Raw genomic sequence first — 21,356 nt, 5'->3', positions numbered from 1 at the left:
CACCGTAAATATCATGAATGTAATTAAAGATTAATAAATTATACGAATTTTATTATTTAAGCAGAACAAATGAAAAGAATGATAATCTCTTCATACCAAAATCATGAATATTAACAACAGTATATATCGCTCAACTTTCATTAAGATCAACATATGTTCATTTACAAAGAACAATTGGTCGTGCTAAAATTACGCATTTAATACATATATATATATATATATATATATATATATATATATATATATACATATATACACTATAAACACACAATTAAATCAATACAATCGAAACTTTCAACATAAAATCTAAAATTCTCTTAATTCTGTTAATCTCGGTTATGCTGCTGCAAGAAAACTGCAATACGAAACTTAAGAACCACGACAAGGTTTTGTCATTTAGCTTCAGACAGATCGTCGCGTCAGAATTTCGAGATTTTGTCCTCGGGGGCGGAAGTGGCAGCGCAAGCAACGTGAGCAAAGTTTTCATGTAACAACGTCAGACAGCCTATTGTAATCTCCATCGATTCCGCGGCACGCGGCACAAAAGTTGGAAGCTACGCGCGCGTCTCGTAAGTCCCGTAACCGGAAAGTTCAAAAGTCGATTGGTTCCGCCACGCATTCAATTGCCGCTCTGAAATCGGGTTTACATAACTCCTTCGATTTCCGGTACGACGTCCAACCGTAGCAACTTGATCGGAATCTTATAAAGAGTTGTATGTTCCCGCCAATGTTCTGGCGACGCGATGGCGGTCGTATTAATTTTTTTATCGGAAAAACTAAATTCTTGTGACACGAATAACCAAAAACTTTTCTTCTCATTTGCTGATTATGTATGCTTAGCAGTGCATGTATTAAAAGATACAAAAAAAAGACAAGCTATTTGAATAATTTTTACAATGAAAAATCAGTTTTATTACATTGAACATTTCAAAAGCATTTGCTGGATAAGTATATTTAAATAATGTTAAATAATTACCAGCGTTATGCCGTACATTTCAAAATTATGTTTCCATGAATTATTTATGCTTACATAAATCTTTTTCGTGTCGACAATACGTGCAAATTATTATAAATTGGATAACACGCGAGATAAAGAATAATATTAAAATAAAATTAATTCTTAATATAGAATATTAAAAATTAAAAAGAATATAATTTTCACTATTTTTGATAATATTGTACGTTTATGTGTAAGCGTAACATGGATTATTTCTAATTTTACACGTAAATCGCGCTTTAGTTATTACTAAGCAGATCAAACCTTGCAATTTTGTAGATGAAGAATTTCGAAAATCTTACTTTGAGCTTGGAGAAAATAGTATTAATATAAAAGCTTTTTCCATTATTACAGAGAGGCTAAAAACTGTTTCAAACTTATTCAAACAAAAATTTTCGAATAAAAATTTTCCATTTAACCTCAATAATTCCATATCATTATAGATATAACCTCCTCAAACAATCTTCAATTTCTTTTGTGCTGCAAAATGAATCGCTACGTGTCTGTAAGGTCTAACGGGAGAACAATGTACAAAAGGAAAGTGGTGAACGATTAAAATAAGGGGCGCGGGATGCGCACAAAAGAGAATGTAGGTTTTCCTATCAAGGAGAGAAAATCCAATATTAAACCTGCAACGTGCTCCGCACGGCCGAAACGCCTCAAACTCAGCTATCGCTCCACGCGTTATTGCATAAACATCCCGTTACCGTAGCTACTCGAATTTCAATTATCATCGACGTGCCACTACTTGCGCCCCTTACACCAGCCCTCGTAACCCATTCCGCGGCACGGGAGGGAGTCGCAGTAAATCGATAACCGTTCCAATAACGATTGACAACGCGACCACGGCCGCGTGACACGCATCGGCATCGGCATCGGCCTCAATTTAAATGACAAAGGGGATTAATCGTCTGGCTCGTCGAAGTTTTCATCACATTCCCCAGCAGACCCGACACCCCCCGCGTTACCCTCGCGCTCGCAGTTTGCTCGACTACCATTACACTACGAGCCCGACACCTTTTTCATTTTCATTTGGAATCGGCTCATCGGCCGGTCCTTCGATTTTCACGGTTTCCTTCGCAATGCTTCCGCGTTGTTTTTTTTTTCCCCCGGATCCTTCTTCGCCATCCGACAGACGCATCTCCGTTGTTTCCCGTTGCACTTTCGCATTCTTTTTTATTGTTCCGCTTTTGACGAACTTTTGCAAACAGCCCGTCGTCGTCGATACCGTCGTGGCCAATCGATCGCGGCATCGAGTGACAAACGTGTCCGGCCCTATCGGTGTCGGTCCGCTGCTTTTTCGCGATCGATCACCCCCCGCTGGCTGTCGTGAAGTTTGACGGGAAACAATGTTTACACGATGACCGTGAATGATGTTCTAGAGAACGTTTCTTTATCACGGTGCTGACAACGTTTCTTAAGAAATTGGCGTTATCGCATTACGATATAATACGACTAAAGTAGACGATTCGCTGCATTTTTCACTTGTAGATTCAATTATTATTCAATAATCAATTTTTGTAACATATCTAGAAATCGCGCATAGTTAATTAAAGTTTTTTATGAAGATATAAATTCTACTATAAAATTTTCGCCAATAAATTCTCCACAGCAAAAATACAACAAATACGCACTTGCGTATTACTGTACTGCAAATTCTGTTGTTATCGACTTACTTGCAACATCGTAGCAATCTGTTAAACTCCACAAGTTCGCGTACACCAGAATGTTCTCAGCTCCACCCTTTCCATGTATAAGAATTCTCGTTAATTGTCTCTCCATGATTCCAAACTTTATTTTCTATTTTCTATTTCCATTAAAACTGAAAAAAAAATGTTATGATAACATCAGTATTATAATTACAATACAGTCACTAAATTAATTTTGCAGATACAGAATATTATACACAGAAATATACGTTCTTATGCTAAGAAAAGCAGTTTCTCCTAAAAAAAATTTTTGGTTGTTTTCTTTTAAGTAACATTATATTTGCAAAAAATACCTCCTTGATGAATAGTCTTAAAATACACTCGTCATTTACTTGAAATAAATAGAATTTACTTAAAATAAACTTTCATATACACACGGAAAAATAAGTCCATAAATTAAATAAGTATCACTTATTTTAAATAATTCACAAGTTTATATATCTGCAAATCTATCATAAATCTATCATACGTTACAAATTTATTCAAAATATATTGCGAATCCTAGTAATTTAATACTTTGATTAAAAATATTAAGTTAAAACAAGAATTTAATTTACGTATTACTTTAACTTTTCTTCAATTATATATATATATATAATATTCTTTGAAAAAAAATATAAATTCTTTTTTTAAGTATATAATAACGAGTTTTTCTAAAATATATCTTAAGCATATTTTAAGACTATTATCAAGAAAAAGAGAGTCTTTATTAAAGATCCTCGTCACTTATTAAAAAGAAAAAAGTAAATTAAGTAATCGCTTTTCTTAGCAGTAAAATAAATATTTTCTGTTTGTAGGAGTTTATTTTATACTACAAATTTACCAAATAATAGTAATTTTTTTATAAAATTAAATTGTACAAAAGTGAAAAGCTTGCTAGTGATGCATGTCATCAAAATCAAACTTGTTTTCAAACTGAAAAAGTTTACTAATCTGTCTTTAACGAAATCAGATTAAAATGTGTAAATAAAATTACAACAAATCGCCAATTTTACTTGATTTGTACGTTTATCCGTTTTTACTTAAATTTGAAAATATGTGTAAAAAAAAAGGTAAAATTACAGCAGAATAACAAAGCTAAATTAAATAAACAAAATAGTTTTATGTATACTCATACACGACACTAGTTTTCTGAATACACAAGATATTAAAAGTTTATTTCATGCGAGAAATCAAAGATACTTTTGACAGAAAGTCTCAAGTTTTTTACTTAAAATCGATTTGTCTCTGAAAAATTTTAATTTATCATAAATTATAATATTTGTGTCATAAAATTAACTTTCATGATCCGTGTCCGGACAATTAATTCTTCGTGACTGTATATCATTGCTACAATAATCAAGCCATTAATCTTAAAATTTTCTACACATATATCAAAAATGTAACCGTATAAAAAGCAATTTCCAGCAAGAAATATACATTTAAGATTAAAAAGCGGAATTCACAATTGGAAAGCGTCGTCGCACTACTTCGAGATTCACAGCAAGTCTTTGTGGCCGGAAATCTCGAAACATTATCACAGACGTACGTACAAGAGCGAATTTCTCAAACACAGCGATCGTCTCAAGTTGCTTCCGCTCCGCAAGTAGTTTTGCCTCGGCACTTCTCCGTAAGAGAGGACAAAGTTACTTCCTGGTGCGCATGGCGGTTCTACCGACCAGCGGCTTCTTCCGCACGAAAAGTTCATTCGAATCGAGTCGGGCGTTATTCAAACGAATAGAGTTTCGTCGAACCGCGAATATTCGCCGACGCACGGATATTTAGGTCTCATTCTATATAGCTCCAGCCCGCGACGCGGAAGGCTTTTATTTTCCTTTCTCACTTGCAAATATCGCGAAGCGTGCGTTTACTTTACAACGAATTAACGTCGCCGGTTATTCGTGGCATTAACACGTTAAATTAGTCGCGAGTATTTCACATAAACACGAATTTTAGCCTACAAAAACAGTAGAGTCTTTCGCCTTAAATCGTAATATTATTACATTAATAAACAAATAGAGGAAAATAATAGCAATTAAAAAGCTGCTTTTTTCCCCCTTTACTTTCTCTCTTTTTTAAATAGTTTTCTAAGAAAATAAGTGGTTCTAAAACCTTCCTTTATTACCGCGTAAAGTTAGCTTCAGTAATTAGACGGCCCTCTCCTTGCCACGAATATTCTATATCATAAATTAATTATGACACAGATATCACGGTGCCATAAAGTTGGTACGAAATTCACGTTTAAACTGGCGCCGCCGCAATTTGGACTGCAAAGTTGAGTCTCTAAAATATATAGCCGGCTTCTCGACTAACGCTCTACGGTCACTTTGAGGCGTTTCGAGGGTCTCTGCGGAGCGGAGCGGAGGAACCTGAAATTCCCAGTGGAACCGCGAACCTCGAGGAGGAAGTGCTGCGGCGTACCGCCGGTTCGATCCTGGGATACAGTTCGGCCTCAACGAGCTACTCGTGTTGTAACCAAAACAGTTTGACATTGACCGTCGCGAGCGATCGTCCGACCGTCGTGACGATATATTTAATCGCAGAAAGTTTCTTCAACATTACTAATTAAACTCGGAATGATTAAATCGCAACAATTATCTAGCAGCAGAAATTGAGTGTGTAAAAATTGTATCGCGAAGTGAAGGTCTAAACAAAAAGAAACACTACGTATAACATTAATATGCCATCGCGCAATGATACTTCCGAGTATATTAAATACGGAGACATTTTAAAAACTTACAAAAGTAAAAAAATCTCCTCTCTTGCTTATATTAAACAGACGTGGCTTTTAAGTAATGGCATTTGTGCCAACGCGAAAGCGAGATGAAAGAATATTTCTTTGTCCGAATAAATTAATCGTCTCGAGAGCCGCGGTTTATATTATATGATGAAGGCACAAGAGGCTGGTATTGCAGCTCATTCCAGACAGAATGAACCACAATATTACATCGCGAAACGCAATGTTGGGAAGGGTTAAAATTCCAACGCACCACGACAGCAAATTAGAATCTTATTGTCGACGAATACGAGACGGTGGTTTCATTAGTTCGAAAAATTACAGCAAACAGCGAGCCTTCTTAAATCCCCACTGTCAAATTCGAAGCGTCAGAAATAAGCTGCAAAATATTTGTCGCGACAAATTACCTGCAAGCAGGAGCACTTTCGATTGATTCCATTTCAAGCTGGTTTTCCACGATCTCTGCGACAAAGAGACAAGGGAGGGTAGAGGGGCTCTCGTTACCGGTGCGTTTTTCGCATCGACTTGCAAATTGCATTAGGACATCGATGCGCTCACGAGGAGAGTAATCCGCCGTATTACTTTCCGTGCCGTGCATCCCTTAAACGGCGGCGGGTTATATTGGCCGCGAACGAATCGATTTTCCGCTTCCGCTCGCTATCAGTGTCACCCAGGCAAGGGAGCTGAGTGCATCCACGGACGATATTAACCTTAGCCGCGTTTTATCGGAAAGTATCGACGCCCGCCAGCCGTTCCTGGTAATAGGAACTGATACCGATGTAATTAATCGCCGCCGGCAACTGCTCCACGCACCGGGAAACGCCGAAATCCAGTCTCGCGTTTCAACGCACGACGATGCACTACGAACATATTGTGTATGTTAAATACCCCGTGATTTGTACCGATAATTATACTCCGCCTGTACCTCCTTCCATTCCAGAACATTTTTCATTTCGTTAACTGCATTAACGGATCTCTAAAAAAGGGGGGAGATTTATTCTCACATGTCATTCTGATATGTTTTCCTATCCAGTACTGACAAGTAATCATACTTCATTGCGGTAAATTTCTGTATCAATTATCCCAGGGATCATCCCTATCGTATATCGCGTCAAGTCACGATATTCAATTACCTCTCGATTCTCACAGTACAAACGACCTAGATTTTCTTGACTAGAAGCCGGCATTCTAACCGGATCGCATCCCACTTTAATTGTTCTGTGTTAATTGACGTTCTTTCCGTTTCCTTCAGATCGACGTGGACTCATTATCGGGCTCATCGCAGACAAGATCGACATTATTATTACCGTTTAACGATCGCGTACTACTACCGTTGCAGCACAATGACGGCATCAAATCCCACTTGAGCCGTTTTGCTTCTCCCTTAAGCTGCCATAACTACGTTCCATCTGAGTATGATGCAGTATAACGCGCCGAATTAATAATACTCAGCGCTTAAGTGTTAAATGAATTTAAGTCCCGCAGAGGTCAAGCTAATATCTACGATAAATTCGGATACAAGACGCTTAAAAGAAATGGAAAAATAATAGAATCTTTATTATATATCAGTGACCCTCTCCGGGCAGATAATTCCTCGCGAGAGATTTATAAGATAAGTATAGCTCTCGCTTTCATCACGGCATTGTCTCTCTCAGATCTATTATTACTTAGCAATATTTCTATTTACAAATCTTAATGTCGGTGCAATAATTAAATTGCGTTTTACAAAAAATGTGGAAATTAAATAACTCGTATATTCTGATAAAAATAGCTTTCCCAAAATACAGTTATAATCCACTTTGAGGCCCACGATTAAGTAATCAAATTATTTGGATTGCTTGTAACCCTAATTTTACGTTTATTTTTTCAAATTAATTCTGTATTAAATATAAAATTTACAATTAGCTATTCTACTTCAAAAATTTTTAAGTTATACTAGTCCAATCTCTCGATTAGTTCTGTCGATATTCAGTTGCACAAAAATATTTTTTACTTAAATAAGACGCTAACCAAAATATTAAGTTGTTTAACTACAAAAAACCAGTCAAATTTTTTCTTACGGTAAGATTACAACCAATTGAAATAATTTCATTACTTAGTCGTGAATTTCAAAGTGAATTATAACCATATTTTGGGGAGAAACTATTCTTCCCAGAACACGAATAATGCGTTTTTTCGTTGTTATGAGAACGCATATTATAAGCACGCAAGTCAAATTATTTAATATTATTTGTCTCTTCAAAAAGAGTTTAATATATTCATCTTTATGGTACCAAATATTCTAATATTGTATCAAAAATGCATAAATTTAATTAATTTTCAAAATTTATCTATTGATTCGTATTATTCCCGAGACAAATTTCTAAACAAAGAACAAGGTTATAGAGAAGTGTTTTATAGTATTTCTAAATACATATCATTATGATAAAATAACTTGAAAAATAAATTTTAAAAACGCGATAGCACTGTATAACGCTACGAACTAGTGTGATTTAACGTAAAGTTAGATTAAAAGTACATTACACTAGCGGTGCAAATCAATATTTTTATGCAAAAAAAAAAACAGTATAGAATTAAAACAATCTACATAATAATTTTTTTTTCTTAAAAATTTAACTCATAGCATGTTGTTCCATTAAATGTAATGTATGTTTACTTTTTTAAAAATTGTTATACGTATATACAAATGTATATTTCTAATTAGTTTTTTGTACGGTTCCATGGAATATAATTGCAATTAAAAATTAACTAATACATAAATATAAACTCTTTGTTTTATATATTACTAAGTAAACTACTAATCGATGCTTTTGTCTATATTCGCTCTATGCATTTAGTATCGCTACTGGAATTTCTGATTTGTGAAAGGACTGATATTAATTTGAACTATCGGAACTTGCCTCAATCAGGCAAGCTGAAATTTGCTCTCGCTAAACAGACCTTCACTGCTACGCTGTTTACACCACATTATTTATCTTGAGGTCATATTGTAATATTCCCAAACCAATATAACCACACGTCAGGTCCTTTATACACGAAGTAGATATGAGAACACAATATAGAAATACCAATCATTGAAGTAGCCAACGTAAGTCGATATTTTGTTCTTGCGAAGCTTACGCCCCGCGGTTTCCATTTGATCGAGTTGACCATGCTTGCGGCTTATGTAAATTTGTATGCGATGGTCTCCATCCGTCACACAGAAACTGGACAGTCGGAACAAGTTTACACGCGTCGAGCCATTGATACGCGCTGCCATATTACTCTCGCGAAGCTGATACCAGGTCATATCATTGATATCCATACGCCACGCTTTACCTGTGTTATGTAAATTCGCGCGCGGTGGACTTTACCCATGGTCGTCCACTGGACAGCCGGAGCGAGTTTACACGCGTTGTATTGCGAGTTAGTATGTAAAGTTAAGGCACGAGATGCATTACGGGGTTAATCCGCGGTTATACGCCGGGCCGAAGCTCACCGGGGGAGTTTCGCTGTCCAATCGCTTTCGAGGCACCGCCACTCCGATTTGGAGTTTTGGAGAGCAGACTGGGAAACCCCCGAGGCGATGCATGGGGATTGCTATTTCAGCACTTCCGCCGCTAAAGCGATTGTACATCTTCGAGCCAAACTTTTCACGCGGTCATGTTCAATCCAGTCAAATCCGGTCACTCACCTACTTTCAAATATGCCTCCGGAGAGAACACACGCGCTATTAAAGCAGCACCATGGACATAATATAAGCTGAATAGCACAATGATGCTTTATCCTTTTAGCCCTTCTGAATAAACATGTTTCGTAATACACAAATATCTTTAAATTTGAATATTGAAAACTGTATCTTGATATACCCCCCTAATTCCAAAATTCTCTTTCCAAACAACTGTGTACAATAAGCATTTCAGTATTCTTTTTAATCCTAGACTGGCACTTACATTTCCCTAAAATTAATACCACTCCGAGTAAAAATTCATTCACACGATCGAAAAAACCTTTACACTTTTTTAATGTTTACTTTATGGGTTGCAAGAAATGTTAAGTGGCTTATAGTGTAAGAGCGACAGACTCGTAAGTGATGTGTCGCGAGTTTGAACCCACATTCCGTATACAGATGACGTATAGGAACTGATATACTCCTACTATTACTATTACTTATAGGTTGCAAGATGGTAAAATATTTGAACACAATTTTAATAATTCTAGAAAGTAGAGTTAAAAGAAGTAAGTAAGGCCCTTGTCTGCCTTTTTAGTGATAAATATTCAATTAATAAATAATTTTGTCTGTCTTTAAGTAAAATTAATCGATAATTATTACTTAAATAATTATAATAATCATACTGATATATCTTTATTTTCATTGTCAGACTAAAAAAATTTACAAGATTCACTAAAATTACTAAAATAGCTTTTTTCAAGTTATTTAGGGTTTTCTATGGTTTACTCCAAAATCTATTTAAAAATTCCATAAGATTTCCCGGATTTTCCAAGAATTTTATTCAAAATACTAGTAGAAAAAATTAGAGAATTTTTTATGTATAATAGACTTAAAATCAATTTATTTCATTATACTTTTTAATGTTCCTTAATCATATAATCACAAAACTACTTAAACATTTTTCTCAAAAAAAAAAAAAATATATATATATATATATATAAACTAAATGTGATATGCAATGATTTATATGCACAAATCTGGTTCATCATAAGTGTCAAAATTCGAAAAATAATTAAACACACACTGCGAATTTATATATATTAAACAATATACTATTAATAATTTTTTAATAAAAACGCGCGAGTCACGAGTATGTATAAAGATGTGTAAATCACACTTATTGCTAATAATGCTAATCAATTTTACATCAATAAAAAATAATCTGAGAAACAATTTTATCAGAAAAAGTGACATAGAAGTTAAAATTTTCAAATTTTCCTTGAGCACGAATAAAATTCCATGAAAATCCATGATTTTTAAAGATAAAAATAAATTCACAGAAAATTCTAGGTGTTCTAAGTTTCTCCCAGTGATGACACTCTGTTTTTATAAATATTTTCTATGTTAAATAGTTTATCAATTTATAAAAACAGACTCATTCGTAAACCAAAAATAATTATAAGTATACAAAAGTTTGCAAAAAATTAAAAATAAAAATAAGTTACATTATCCCTATTTTAGATGAATATTCATTTAAGCGAACTTGATATCGCAGATTACAAATAACATGATGCAGATTTTATACATATGATTACAGACGTAAAGAGAAGAATAAATGAAACCACGAGCCTGTGGCTAACGCTGCTATTTAATAGCAAATATTTGAATTTGCCCCTAAGTGGAAATTCACCCATGGCAGCGCGCACTTTAGGGTAAAGAATATTAATATATGCATTTTACTAAATTATATATATATATATTATTAAAAATTAACTAACGTTAAATATCACTCACATAAATATTAAAATTTTATATACCGCGCCAATACACAAGAGGAGAATTATCTGAGACGCTGCGGGGCACCTAATATCCTGAGGGGAAAGATATTTTTCAGTCTCTACATCTTTCTTAAGAAGTAACGAGCTTTGCGTAAGACGACGCGAATATCGATACAATCATGCGCGTTATTCACGCCTCGAACTTATTTGCCTTTTGCCGATGGCTGGCACGAGTGTGCTTCACATTCGAGATTTCTCATCCATATTCAGCGATCAAACGACAAACGTGAAAAGACGAAAATACCTCTAAGTCGCGCAAGAACGAATAAAGTCGTCTGAAATGTTGCAAGCATCCTCAAAGCAGACCCGATCTATCTATATCCCATCGTCGGTCCCATTCGACCAAGTTTTTCCCTTTTTCGTACGTCGCATATTTTTCTCTCATCTGCGTGTTATCGGCGCACTCCTGCTAATATTGAAACTAACGGATTTGGAGTCGCAGTTTTTCAAACACACAAATTTAAAGGAGCGCTAAATTATGCGGATACCTATTCATTTCCCGCGACTAAACATTTAAGAAACATATCACGTCACAATTTTGTAAATTAATAAATTAGAAATTCTATACAAATATTTAAAATCGATAAATATAACGTGGTGAATTAATCTTTCGTACATTTCAGAAAGGAAATTATAACAAATTATAACGAACGCATACTTTAGAAGCAAATATTTGCCTCCGGCCTGCCCGTTTTAATTTCAGACTACCGGCGGCTTGTACGGGATAATTATGCTCGGAATTGTTCGGTATAGTCTTTCCCTTGTTATTACAATTTCGAGGATAATCGCGAAATAAATCTTGGGCGACGATAAAAGGGAATTAATAGCGGCAATTAAAGCAGATTCGTGCGTGCACTATAAAGATGTCGGGTAACGAAGGGGAAACTTTACGTCAAAAGAAGCGTCCCGGAATGGAAAATAGATCGCATTCATTTCGAGGATACTTGGGATGTCTATTTCTGTCGTCTCAAGACAAATCTGAGCTATAATAGCCCATAAATTTCCCGACCGGCTCGGAGTTTTCTTATTGGCATAGTAGTCTCGAGTGTAAAATTGTTTTCTTTCGAAGATACCCTGACGTAAGAATTTGAAAAATTCACATCGATATTTCTCGCGATATACGTGTATATCCATCATTTCATATATACAGCATTTTTTTTTTTTTTTTTTCAAAAACACGCATATAAACGTTGTTTTAAAAATATCGCCCCGAAAAATATTCCGCGCGTAACAACACCGAACTCAATTTCTCGACTGTTTGACAAAATACGACGATACAGAAGAAAAAAACGATTGCGAATCAAGATGCGCGCGATATCGAAAGAAAATGGCCATCAACGTTAGCGGGGAAAGGGGAAAAAAGAAACTCCCGGCCGGGCTACGCGCATTGAGGGAAAGCCATGGGAGGATTGCTCGGCGAGTGTGGAGACAGATAAAAAAAGAAAGAGGGAAAAAAAGAGAAAGATAAGGAGACGCAGACGGCATTCTGAATGGATCGCAGAATGGAATATAGATCATACGCGGGGCGCTTTGAGGAGCGTATCGCGAGCGAATAACGCTCGTCTCCTCCTCCACCCTCCCCTCTTCCACCGCAAGCGAGAGCGTCCGTTCTTTCCACTCGTTTCCTCGGCGATTGCTGAATATGGATGAAGCACAGTCGCAGTAGTCGCACTCGTCGTCGTAGTCGTCGTCGTCGTCGTCGTCGGCGGGTGGATACGCGAGCTTAAGGTATTTCGCGACGCGGATCCTCTGCCGTCGGAAATCTCTCCCCCTTTTTTTCCCTCACTCGCAGCTGCAGTTCTACCGACTCGTCACTCTTTTCTTTGCGAAAGAGAGGAGGCTCATGGTAAAAGTTGGACGGAAAGATCCCAGATTGCAGGCTGACGTTATTTGTCGTCACTTTAACGTAAAAATAACACTGTCCTTACTGTCCTGACCTGCTACCTGGGATACGAGAGTAAAATTTACGAAATTATGTATAAATATTAAAATAAAATTATTATTATTATTATTATTTATGCGCAGCGATACACATATACAGTGAATGTGAAAAGTATTCGTACAGAGAGCATATTTTTTAAAACTTTATTTTTAAAAGGTAAACATTTGCTAATTAATGTTTACTTACTAAACAAAATTTAAAAAATATCCTCTGTACATGAATGCTTTTATATTCACTGGATATTTCAAATTAGTCTTTTGAATGTATCGTTATATGTTTATATTAATATTTACAGAGATAAACAGATAATATGCAGCTTATGAATATCCGTAACTTCTCTTTCATCAGAAACATGGTAAATTACCGCTATCCCGGTAGTTCAGAGGAACTTCTCTTGAAGGTAAAAAAAACACGTCAAATCAAGACTATCATTTATTAATGGAAATAATAACCATTTCGTTTCGATGCGTTTTTCATATTCCGTTTCAAAATCGGCTCTTAATTCAGCAGGAGCAACAGGTGTTTTTTTATATATTGTTTGGAATCCTAAAAGCTCCCATTAAAAACATTATTTGTGGATCCAATCATGTGCGTCGTATTGAACATTTTATATTAAATCTGTTATTTCTTTTACGATTCCGTCCGTTCGCGAGCTACTATACGCAGGATCAAACGCAGTCACGCAGAATCGTATCGAAAAATCGTACGCAAAGATTATTCGATTCAATTTGAATAATATCGGGGGTTTCGCTCGCGCTCCTAAACAGGATAAAAATTTTTTTTTTTAATATTCTAATTACGTCTACCCAAAACGGACAACGCTAATGACGCTCGAACGAGCCGTTAGTGTCGATACTCCATTGAATTAAACCATTTTTATATCCTGACATGAATTGACATGACTCACCGTGCCGTGACAATTGCAACCAGGACGCCGCAACGTTACGTACGACTCTCCGGTCGATCGTATTTGACGTTCGCGTCCATGTCCATGGCGTCGCTCTCATTTCGGTGCGATGTCCAACGAGACCGGGAAATTTTTATCGGTCCGGACTCGGTCTCTCCCATTTCCCGACACTCCGCAAAGGATAATTAAACTGGAAGAGAAACTGGATTAGAACTTTAGAATAAACTGAAGCAAAAAATCAATTAATATCACAATTACAATTGACAATAGAATGTTTACTTAAATTTTGTAAAAAAAAAATTCTCTACGATTTTTATCGGATTTTCCAGAAATTTTATTCAAAATTCTAGGTGAGACTACAGACTTTTTTAATAAAGCTTTGAAATCAGTTTATTTTATTATACTCTTTATTTCTTAATCACGTACATACAAAAAAGCCACTTGAGTTTTAAATTTTAAAAAATTCTAAAAAGAATGTAAACTAAATAACAATCTGTCTACAATGCACGGATCTAATTCATTAAAAGTACAGAATTTAAAAGGTTAATTAGACACAGCGCTAATTAAAACAATTGTTAGATGTATTGTCACTAATTTTTTAAGACTTGTTACACAAGAACGTAAAAGAGACCAAAGGTCTTGTTGGCTGTTTTCAACAATTTCGGTGTTCAACATTTTAAATAATTATTACAAAATTCTAAAAAATCGTCCATAAGATATTTTAATCATAAATAAATGTGATTATATACAAACAATTTTTCTCATTTCTCCTGACTTTTTGTTAAGTACTGCAACAATTATCGTTTTTATTTTTTGATCTTTTCATTATTGCTGTATTTTTTTCTACCAAACAAAAATTTTACAAGGGAAAGAAACTAATATATTTCGCGATATATATATTTTTTTATACATATTCTTGTATGAAAAATATTTCCATCAGTTATAACGCTTGCGATATTTGACACTGAACGAATTAATGCATCAGTGCTCTATTAAACTTAACCACTTCAATTCTGATTGAATTCCGATTTGAATCGATACTCACAGTTGTGAAAATTACAGCCAGAGCAACATACGAGTCTCCTCCCTTCAATCAAAATGCGTCGCATAAAGGCGAGGACGCTCCGCGGTCACCCGAAATACGTCGTGTAAACGGCGACGACGAACAAAATTCAAGGTCACTCATACCTTCGACACGGATCGACGCAGCGCCACATTCTCCACTTTCCGCTCGCCAGCGGATCGCGAAAAGTCTTCGGCCTCGCTGTCGAATACGCATGTTTCCTCAGGTTACCGAATTCCATTCGACACTCGCGACACGGGTCTCGGGGACGCGAGGAAAACGGAAACGAACTCACGATGGCGGCGACAACGTCCGAAAGGACGGTTAACTTCACGTCGTTTGATCCGCGACGAACTCGTCGCCGTGTTTTCGCTCGGCAAACGCGACCTTCCCGCCGTGTCACGTTTTCGAAGAGAAAACGCACTCGCGAGAGAACCGTATTGTTGAGAAACACACTTTCGAGACACCGAAATACCTTCGACCCGATGGAAAAGAATACGTGACGATCGTATACAAACGCAACGGACGCGCGGCTCGCGATAAACTGGCGAGCGAGCCGTTTGCTTATTGGTGACCGGGACACTTCGACGCTTAACGCTGATTGGTCCGCGATTTGTCCGCAGGTTTCTTGGAAAGAGGGTAGAGTACCTTGAGCGCAAGCACAGTAGGAATGTATGTACAGAGCCTTCTACTTACGACTATCTCAACCTTGAGAATTTTTTAACTTACGACCGGCGTGTTGTTGATCAAAAATTAATTGATAGATTATAATGAAGATGTTAAAACACTTGTTAATCAGTGTCAAGTCAAAATTAAAAATTAATTTTATAATAGATACTAAATATAGAGAATTATAATGTTTAAAACAAATTTTTGTACTGTCATTTCCTAAATAGAGAACTATAATCTCGTTTTTAATAAGAAAATAATTATTTGCATAACGTTTTATTTATATTATTATTTGATTTATATGTTAAATTTAACACGAATTTTTCAATTGTGTACGTATACGTATAAAGAACTACAATGACTTAACAAAGTCGCACAAAAACGTTTTGTAGCGTCTGATATTTTCACAGTATTTTCTGACATTAATATTAAATAGATATTAAATAGAGCATTTTTACAAGATATTCTGTAGATTCAATGTCAAAACATGATGTATCACACTATATACCGTTGATACATATAACGTAGTGATCTGTCTCGTAAATGACTACAACGCCACGCATTTTCTCGATTTAAACGTAACTTTTAGTGTGTTCCGGTCGTGTAACATTAACTTTAATTGAAACAGATTTCTTATATTTGAAACTATAAAAAAAAAATAATGTTTTCTTTTTTCCGAACAAAAAAATAAACCTTTTTCTAACACCGTTCTTTTTTTAGGACATATGATTTCCAACTTTGACGTAAACTTTTAATTCTTCTTTCCAACTTTTAATTCTTCTTGAATTGTACTCATAGCTTTTAAAAATTAATGCAATGATCTAATAACGTTTATTATTAATTGTTTACCAAAATTGGTTTTTTTGAAAATCATCATGAAAGTAAAATTATCTAAGCTTTATATTCTTTTATTAAAAAGTAGGAACAATTTAACAAAAATTGAAATTGATAAGATACTTCTGAAAATCATGGATTGTTTTGTGTGGGTGCGCTCGTGTGTGTGTGCATGTGTAACTTTTACATAATTTGAGTTAAAATATAGGAATATATTATACTACTACGTTCCTGCATTCAATAGTTAAACAGTGATCGAATTGGATCTCACAGAGAATTCGGGAACAAGATAACCCGGTTGAAAGCTAAGCATTAGAATAGAGCATTCGGTAAATCTAGTAATCGAAGCCTCGCGAACAGAAGCTGTCTCTCCCTAATGCACGTCGTACCCTTCAAAATCACTTCCTCTTCCCTTTACTGTTCCATTGTTGGATAATGAATCGTATTGGATCCTGTATCATGAAGGAAGCTCGATAGAAAATCGAGCCAGAATTTCCTATCATTGTAAAATGCGTCTAAGCCATCTAAGGAAAACATCTCCAACCTTTTTTATCAAATAAATCATGTATTAATAAATATTAAAATATTTTATAATAATTAAGGGACCGTATAAGATTTTTGAAAATCAGATAAGAACAAAATATCTTTTACACACGTGTAACACCGTCGAAATGTCTTCGCAGGTCATATGTTGACTCTTAAAGTCATCCTGTCTCATTTATTTTCAAAACATAAATTGAAGTGAATATTAAATGAAAATAACATTGAAAACTTTTTCAGTTTTATCGAAGAAAGTTAAGTAATTTATAAGTCTGCGAATAATGTTTCAATTCCACAAATCTTGAAAAGAAGGATTTCTACATCTTTCAATTATGTCATGTCCTATTTATTGTGCGGTAGGATTGCGAGGGATTAAAGTGGCTCCTTTCTCAAATTTGCATGGGGGAAGAAGAGGGAGGAGGGAAGGGGGGAGAGAACAGGAGAAAGACCGAAAACCCAGCCGAGCCGAGGCGGTACATTCGACGTGCACGAACGTGCAGTTAAGCTCGCTGTTGGATATACATGGGTCCCTATGCGAAACGCGCTGTTCTGCCCGATTAAGCCGAATGTATTGTTGCAAAGTCGCTTCGCGTTACCGAGTTGCCGCTCCGTTGTTTGCCGGAAGTGCTGTCTAGCCCCGCCGCTAACGTTTAGGCGCGCACACGTTTCCGACTGCACTGTAAACGCTCTTATTAACGACGTTGAGATTAACCATGTGACTCCGTGAAAAAGTACCATTGCTCGAATATCGCGAATAATCATAAAAGGCGTAAGGGGATGGTCGTTTAATCTCCCTCTCTCCTCTCTTCTTCTAAATTAAAGTTGCTTATAAAAATTATAATCGAAAAGATCGACCTGCAATGCAAAAGTCAGGGGTTTGTCTAGCGAGCGTGCATATTTAGACAATCACATAATATTTATAGGAGATTTATAAAGCATGTATAATTATTTAAATATTTTATTAATATTGACCAAAATATTTCATAAATATCACACATCAAGAGTATCACAATTTCTCGTTCAACAGTATAAATATAATGCGACATGTTGTACAGTGTGTCGAGAGTATTATAAATTATAATACAAATTATTATTATGTTGATCGATACTAGGTATTCATGTCCGACACAGCACCATATTTATTAATATTTATAAATAATTACAATTATTTATTTTTAATAAAAGTATTACGTAAACATTTTGTACATATGTTGCATATTATATGAAGAAAAATATTATATAATTATTTTACATATCGGTCTGTGTTTTTCTATTATTATTTATTTTATACAATATTTACGATAAGCAAAAAAAATTAATATTTATAATCATTTTTTAGAATAAGTATTTTTATAATATTTATGTAAATCTTTGTAATCTTTCTAAGATCACAAATATATTTATGAAATACCTTGTCAAAAATATTTATAAACTATTCAAATAATCATAAATATTTTGTAAATCTTTTATATAAACATTGAGCGCTAAGTATTTTAACAATGATTTATTAACGCTAACATAATAATTGTAAGCGTTATTAAGATACGCTGATCATTCTTGTAGGATAGAGTCTCTGCATAGATTCGGCCACATTCCGCGATTCCCATGAGACCTTGCGATTAGTTTTCTCGTTGCATCGCGTCAGTGGAGTTATGTCGTTCTGTGTTTTTCCGAATTTACGTGTCTAACCGACTCGTTCAGGTGAGTGAGTACCGTTAGTGTCGAATAACGTCTTGAGAGTATCGAATAAGGGTATCGAGCGATCGTTATTACGCGTTTAATTAACGTGTCGCGATCGGTATGAATTTGTTTCGCGATTGTGTGTGTGTATGTACTCGATCATAACCTATCTCGCCGATAGGACGAAGTTGTCCCGTTCGCGGGCGTTCGCCCGGAGATCGATGGCTCTCCGTAACCGGAGATTGATCACTGAAAATCAAAGAGGTGGCTACGCTTGCTTTCTTAAAAAAAAGGCCGGGGAATTTTTCGTCTGCCGGAGATTCATTTGAAAAGCTGGACTCTCCGGTCGAAAACCGGAAGAAGCCTTTTTCAGAGAAAGAAATTCAATCGGAGACTCCGGCTTTTTTTAACCCAATCTCCGGTAGGAAAGCCAGGTTATTCTCAAAATCTAGACAATTTAGATAGTAACGTTCGAAATGATTTGCGTATTCGAGCTCGATATATCAGATGTGCCGACTGCCGTGCAATGTAGAATAAAATCTCGGAAGTGTCAAGTAAAGTTTCGGGAGTGCCGAATAATGTCTCGGGAATGTTGGACAAAGAATAAATAACGTTACGTCGGCCTTAATTTCTCGTTTCTTTCAACGCCAACTGACGCTGCTACTGATATTGTAAGTATATTACAGTAACGTTTATAATGAACGTTTATAAAAATAGGGGAGAGTAACACCGCATTAGTATTTATATTTTTACTTAATGTAATATTTAGTGACAAAAATGTGTAATAAATGAGGAATAACAATATAGATAAAATTTATTTGAACAGATTTTATCTTATTTTGTGCATGTAACATTTCAAAGTCAGGCTAGTTAAAAATTAACTGTAATTTTTTAATTAATTTAGCAGCTGATAAAAATGCAGTCATGTAATTTTATATTAAAACTTCATATTTTTATAAAAGAATTTTTGTGTAAAATATTTTATATTTATTGTATCTGTTTTAAATTATTATAAAGATTGAATCAACATTTACATATATACATTTTGCAGCATGTTGCTAAAAGTCTTATAATAAATTAATTTGCTATTGTTGAAGAATTAAACATTGTAACAATAAGTATCATTGTAAGAAATAGTAAGCTATAATTTTTAATGATTATTTGCATGTAAATCAGTTCCAAATGGAAACATACAATAAAAGATAATTTAAATATGTAACTCTCCCCTAATTATTAAAAACGTTATTAAAATAATAATAATAATTGTACATAGAATTTAAATCAGTTTTTTATATTTATAGGTCTTCAGGATGCTCCAATCTACAAGGTTCTATTCTCGGTGAGTCTTTCTATTCACATTTTATTTCACATTTCAGTAAATTATTTTTTGTTTCATTGTTAATGACGTGTTTGCGATTGTTTGTCATCGTGATTTATTGAGATTTATTATTCATGACAGTTAATTTATATAGGATGAATAGGTTGATGAGGGACGGTGTTGATAACCACAATTGACATGATCCGGCACGTGAGCTTGGTTACGTCGTGTACCAATGAAGTGTCCTACAACGTATACCTAGATCCCATTAGGCTCTATCCAATTCTGGCTTTGACAGCTGTCGAGTGATACGCGTTGCTAGTGTCAATTTGACATAAAGGTTTTCAAACTTTCCTAAAATTTTATGTCATCTTTTTTATGGATTTTGAAAGAGAGTTTTTTAAACTCTACACTCGAATATACACATGTATAATATATTCAATATCTTTATTATATTTAAATGAAAAGAAAGATGAAGCTAAACTGATACTTAATGTAAAATCTGAAAATTGTCTTTTATATACTTAGTTGTTTATTCCTTTGTTTAGAGATACAATAAATTAATTAAATTGAGTTATTTACAAGGAAAGCACTTTTAAAATATTGAAAATGTCGAATTATTACACTGAGAGAAAAAAATACTAAATTCAAATAAATATTTCTTTGAATCTTCTTCAGCATTTCTTTTTCTCAATGTATGATATCATTATTGACACAAAACAGTTATACTTTTTATATATAATATTTTAGTATGGGATTTACTATGAGATGAACTACTGTGAGACAGTTATACAATGAAAGTCTAATTAATATTTTCTTCGTTAATTGTATCAACCGCATAATGACCTTAAAAAGAAAACAATTTTAATTTTCGAAATTAATACTAAAACACTTTATATATACAATTTTATCTCTGAATGCTCATTTAACGAAAGAATCATTGTGTTACTACATCGTACCCTCATCATCCTTCGATCAATTCTCTTATACTTAATGGTTTTCTTCCGAGGTAAAATAAAAGAATGTAATTAACAGACGACGACGACGCCGTCATTATTAACCTGCGCGCTATTACGTAAAAAGTAGCCGCGATATGAAGGCGCTGGAAGATAATCACGAAGACGCGAACAAAAAGAACGTAGATGAGAGCGATTGCCACGAGTCGTCGGGGAGTGATTTTTTTGCTGCTGAACGCGATTTTCGGTCGTATCGTCGCTGCGGGCGTTTCGGGACCCGTCGGAAAAGTGCCATTTCGTGTTTTCCCAGGCTCGTTTTAGCGACCACATTCCGGATGCCAATAATTCGCTGTAGTGGCGTTAATTAGACCCGTTGGCGAGCGGCATTTCTGGTCGTATCAGCTGGTCGCCGTGGTTAATAAAGACGTAATCGTTACGAGCAGCAAACGCAGGCGGGGCCCTTCGATTGTGCGGCAACGGAAACGCAGGTCTGATGTGTTCCCAGGTTGGCTTAATTGCAAAGCTACCTGAACAG

General features: G+C 35.1%; 1 protein-coding gene and 3 long non-coding RNA genes across 4 annotated transcripts; 2 read left to right on the top strand and 2 right to left on the bottom strand.

The window, feature by feature from the left end:
• Positions 1-230: 230 nt before the first annotated feature.
• Positions 231-3,162, bottom strand: LOC114254871. Its single transcript, XM_028192271.2, has 2 exons — positions 2,674-3,162; positions 231-2,375 (listed from the first exon to the last, which is right to left on the bottom strand). Exons 1-2 carry the CDS (start codon positions 2,680-2,682, stop codon positions 1,995-1,997), a joined length of 390 nt encoding a protein of 129 aa, XP_028048072.2. The 5' UTR covers positions 2,683-3,162; the 3' UTR covers positions 231-1,994.
• Positions 3,163-5,157: 1,995 nt separating this feature from the next.
• LOC114254894 lies at positions 5,158-10,054 on the top strand. The gene is made up of 2 exons (XR_003626207.2): positions 5,158-6,297; positions 6,675-10,054. It is a non-coding gene; the product is annotated as an uncharacterized LOC114254894 (long non-coding RNA).
• Positions 10,055-12,085: 2,031 nt separating this feature from the next.
• On the bottom strand, positions 12,086-16,151 carry LOC118647970. Its single transcript, XR_004965112.1, has 2 exons — positions 14,807-16,151; positions 12,086-13,951 (listed from the first exon to the last, which is right to left on the bottom strand). It is a non-coding gene; the product is annotated as an uncharacterized LOC118647970 (long non-coding RNA).
• A 2,190-nt stretch (positions 16,152-18,341) lies between these two features.
• LOC118644885 lies at positions 18,342-20,181 on the top strand. Its single transcript, XR_004962670.1, has 3 exons — positions 18,342-19,218; positions 19,849-19,886; positions 20,020-20,181. It is a non-coding gene; the product is annotated as an uncharacterized LOC118644885 (long non-coding RNA).
• The last annotated feature ends 1,175 nt before the right edge of the window (positions 20,182-21,356 follow it).

The sequence above is a fragment of the Monomorium pharaonis genome, chromosome 1, assembly GCF_013373865.1.
Source record: "Monomorium pharaonis isolate MP-MQ-018 chromosome 1, ASM1337386v2, whole genome shotgun sequence".
Taxonomy (NCBI): domain Eukaryota; kingdom Metazoa; phylum Arthropoda; class Insecta; order Hymenoptera; family Formicidae; genus Monomorium; species Monomorium pharaonis.
This window is presented reverse-complemented; position numbering and strand designations above follow the sequence as displayed.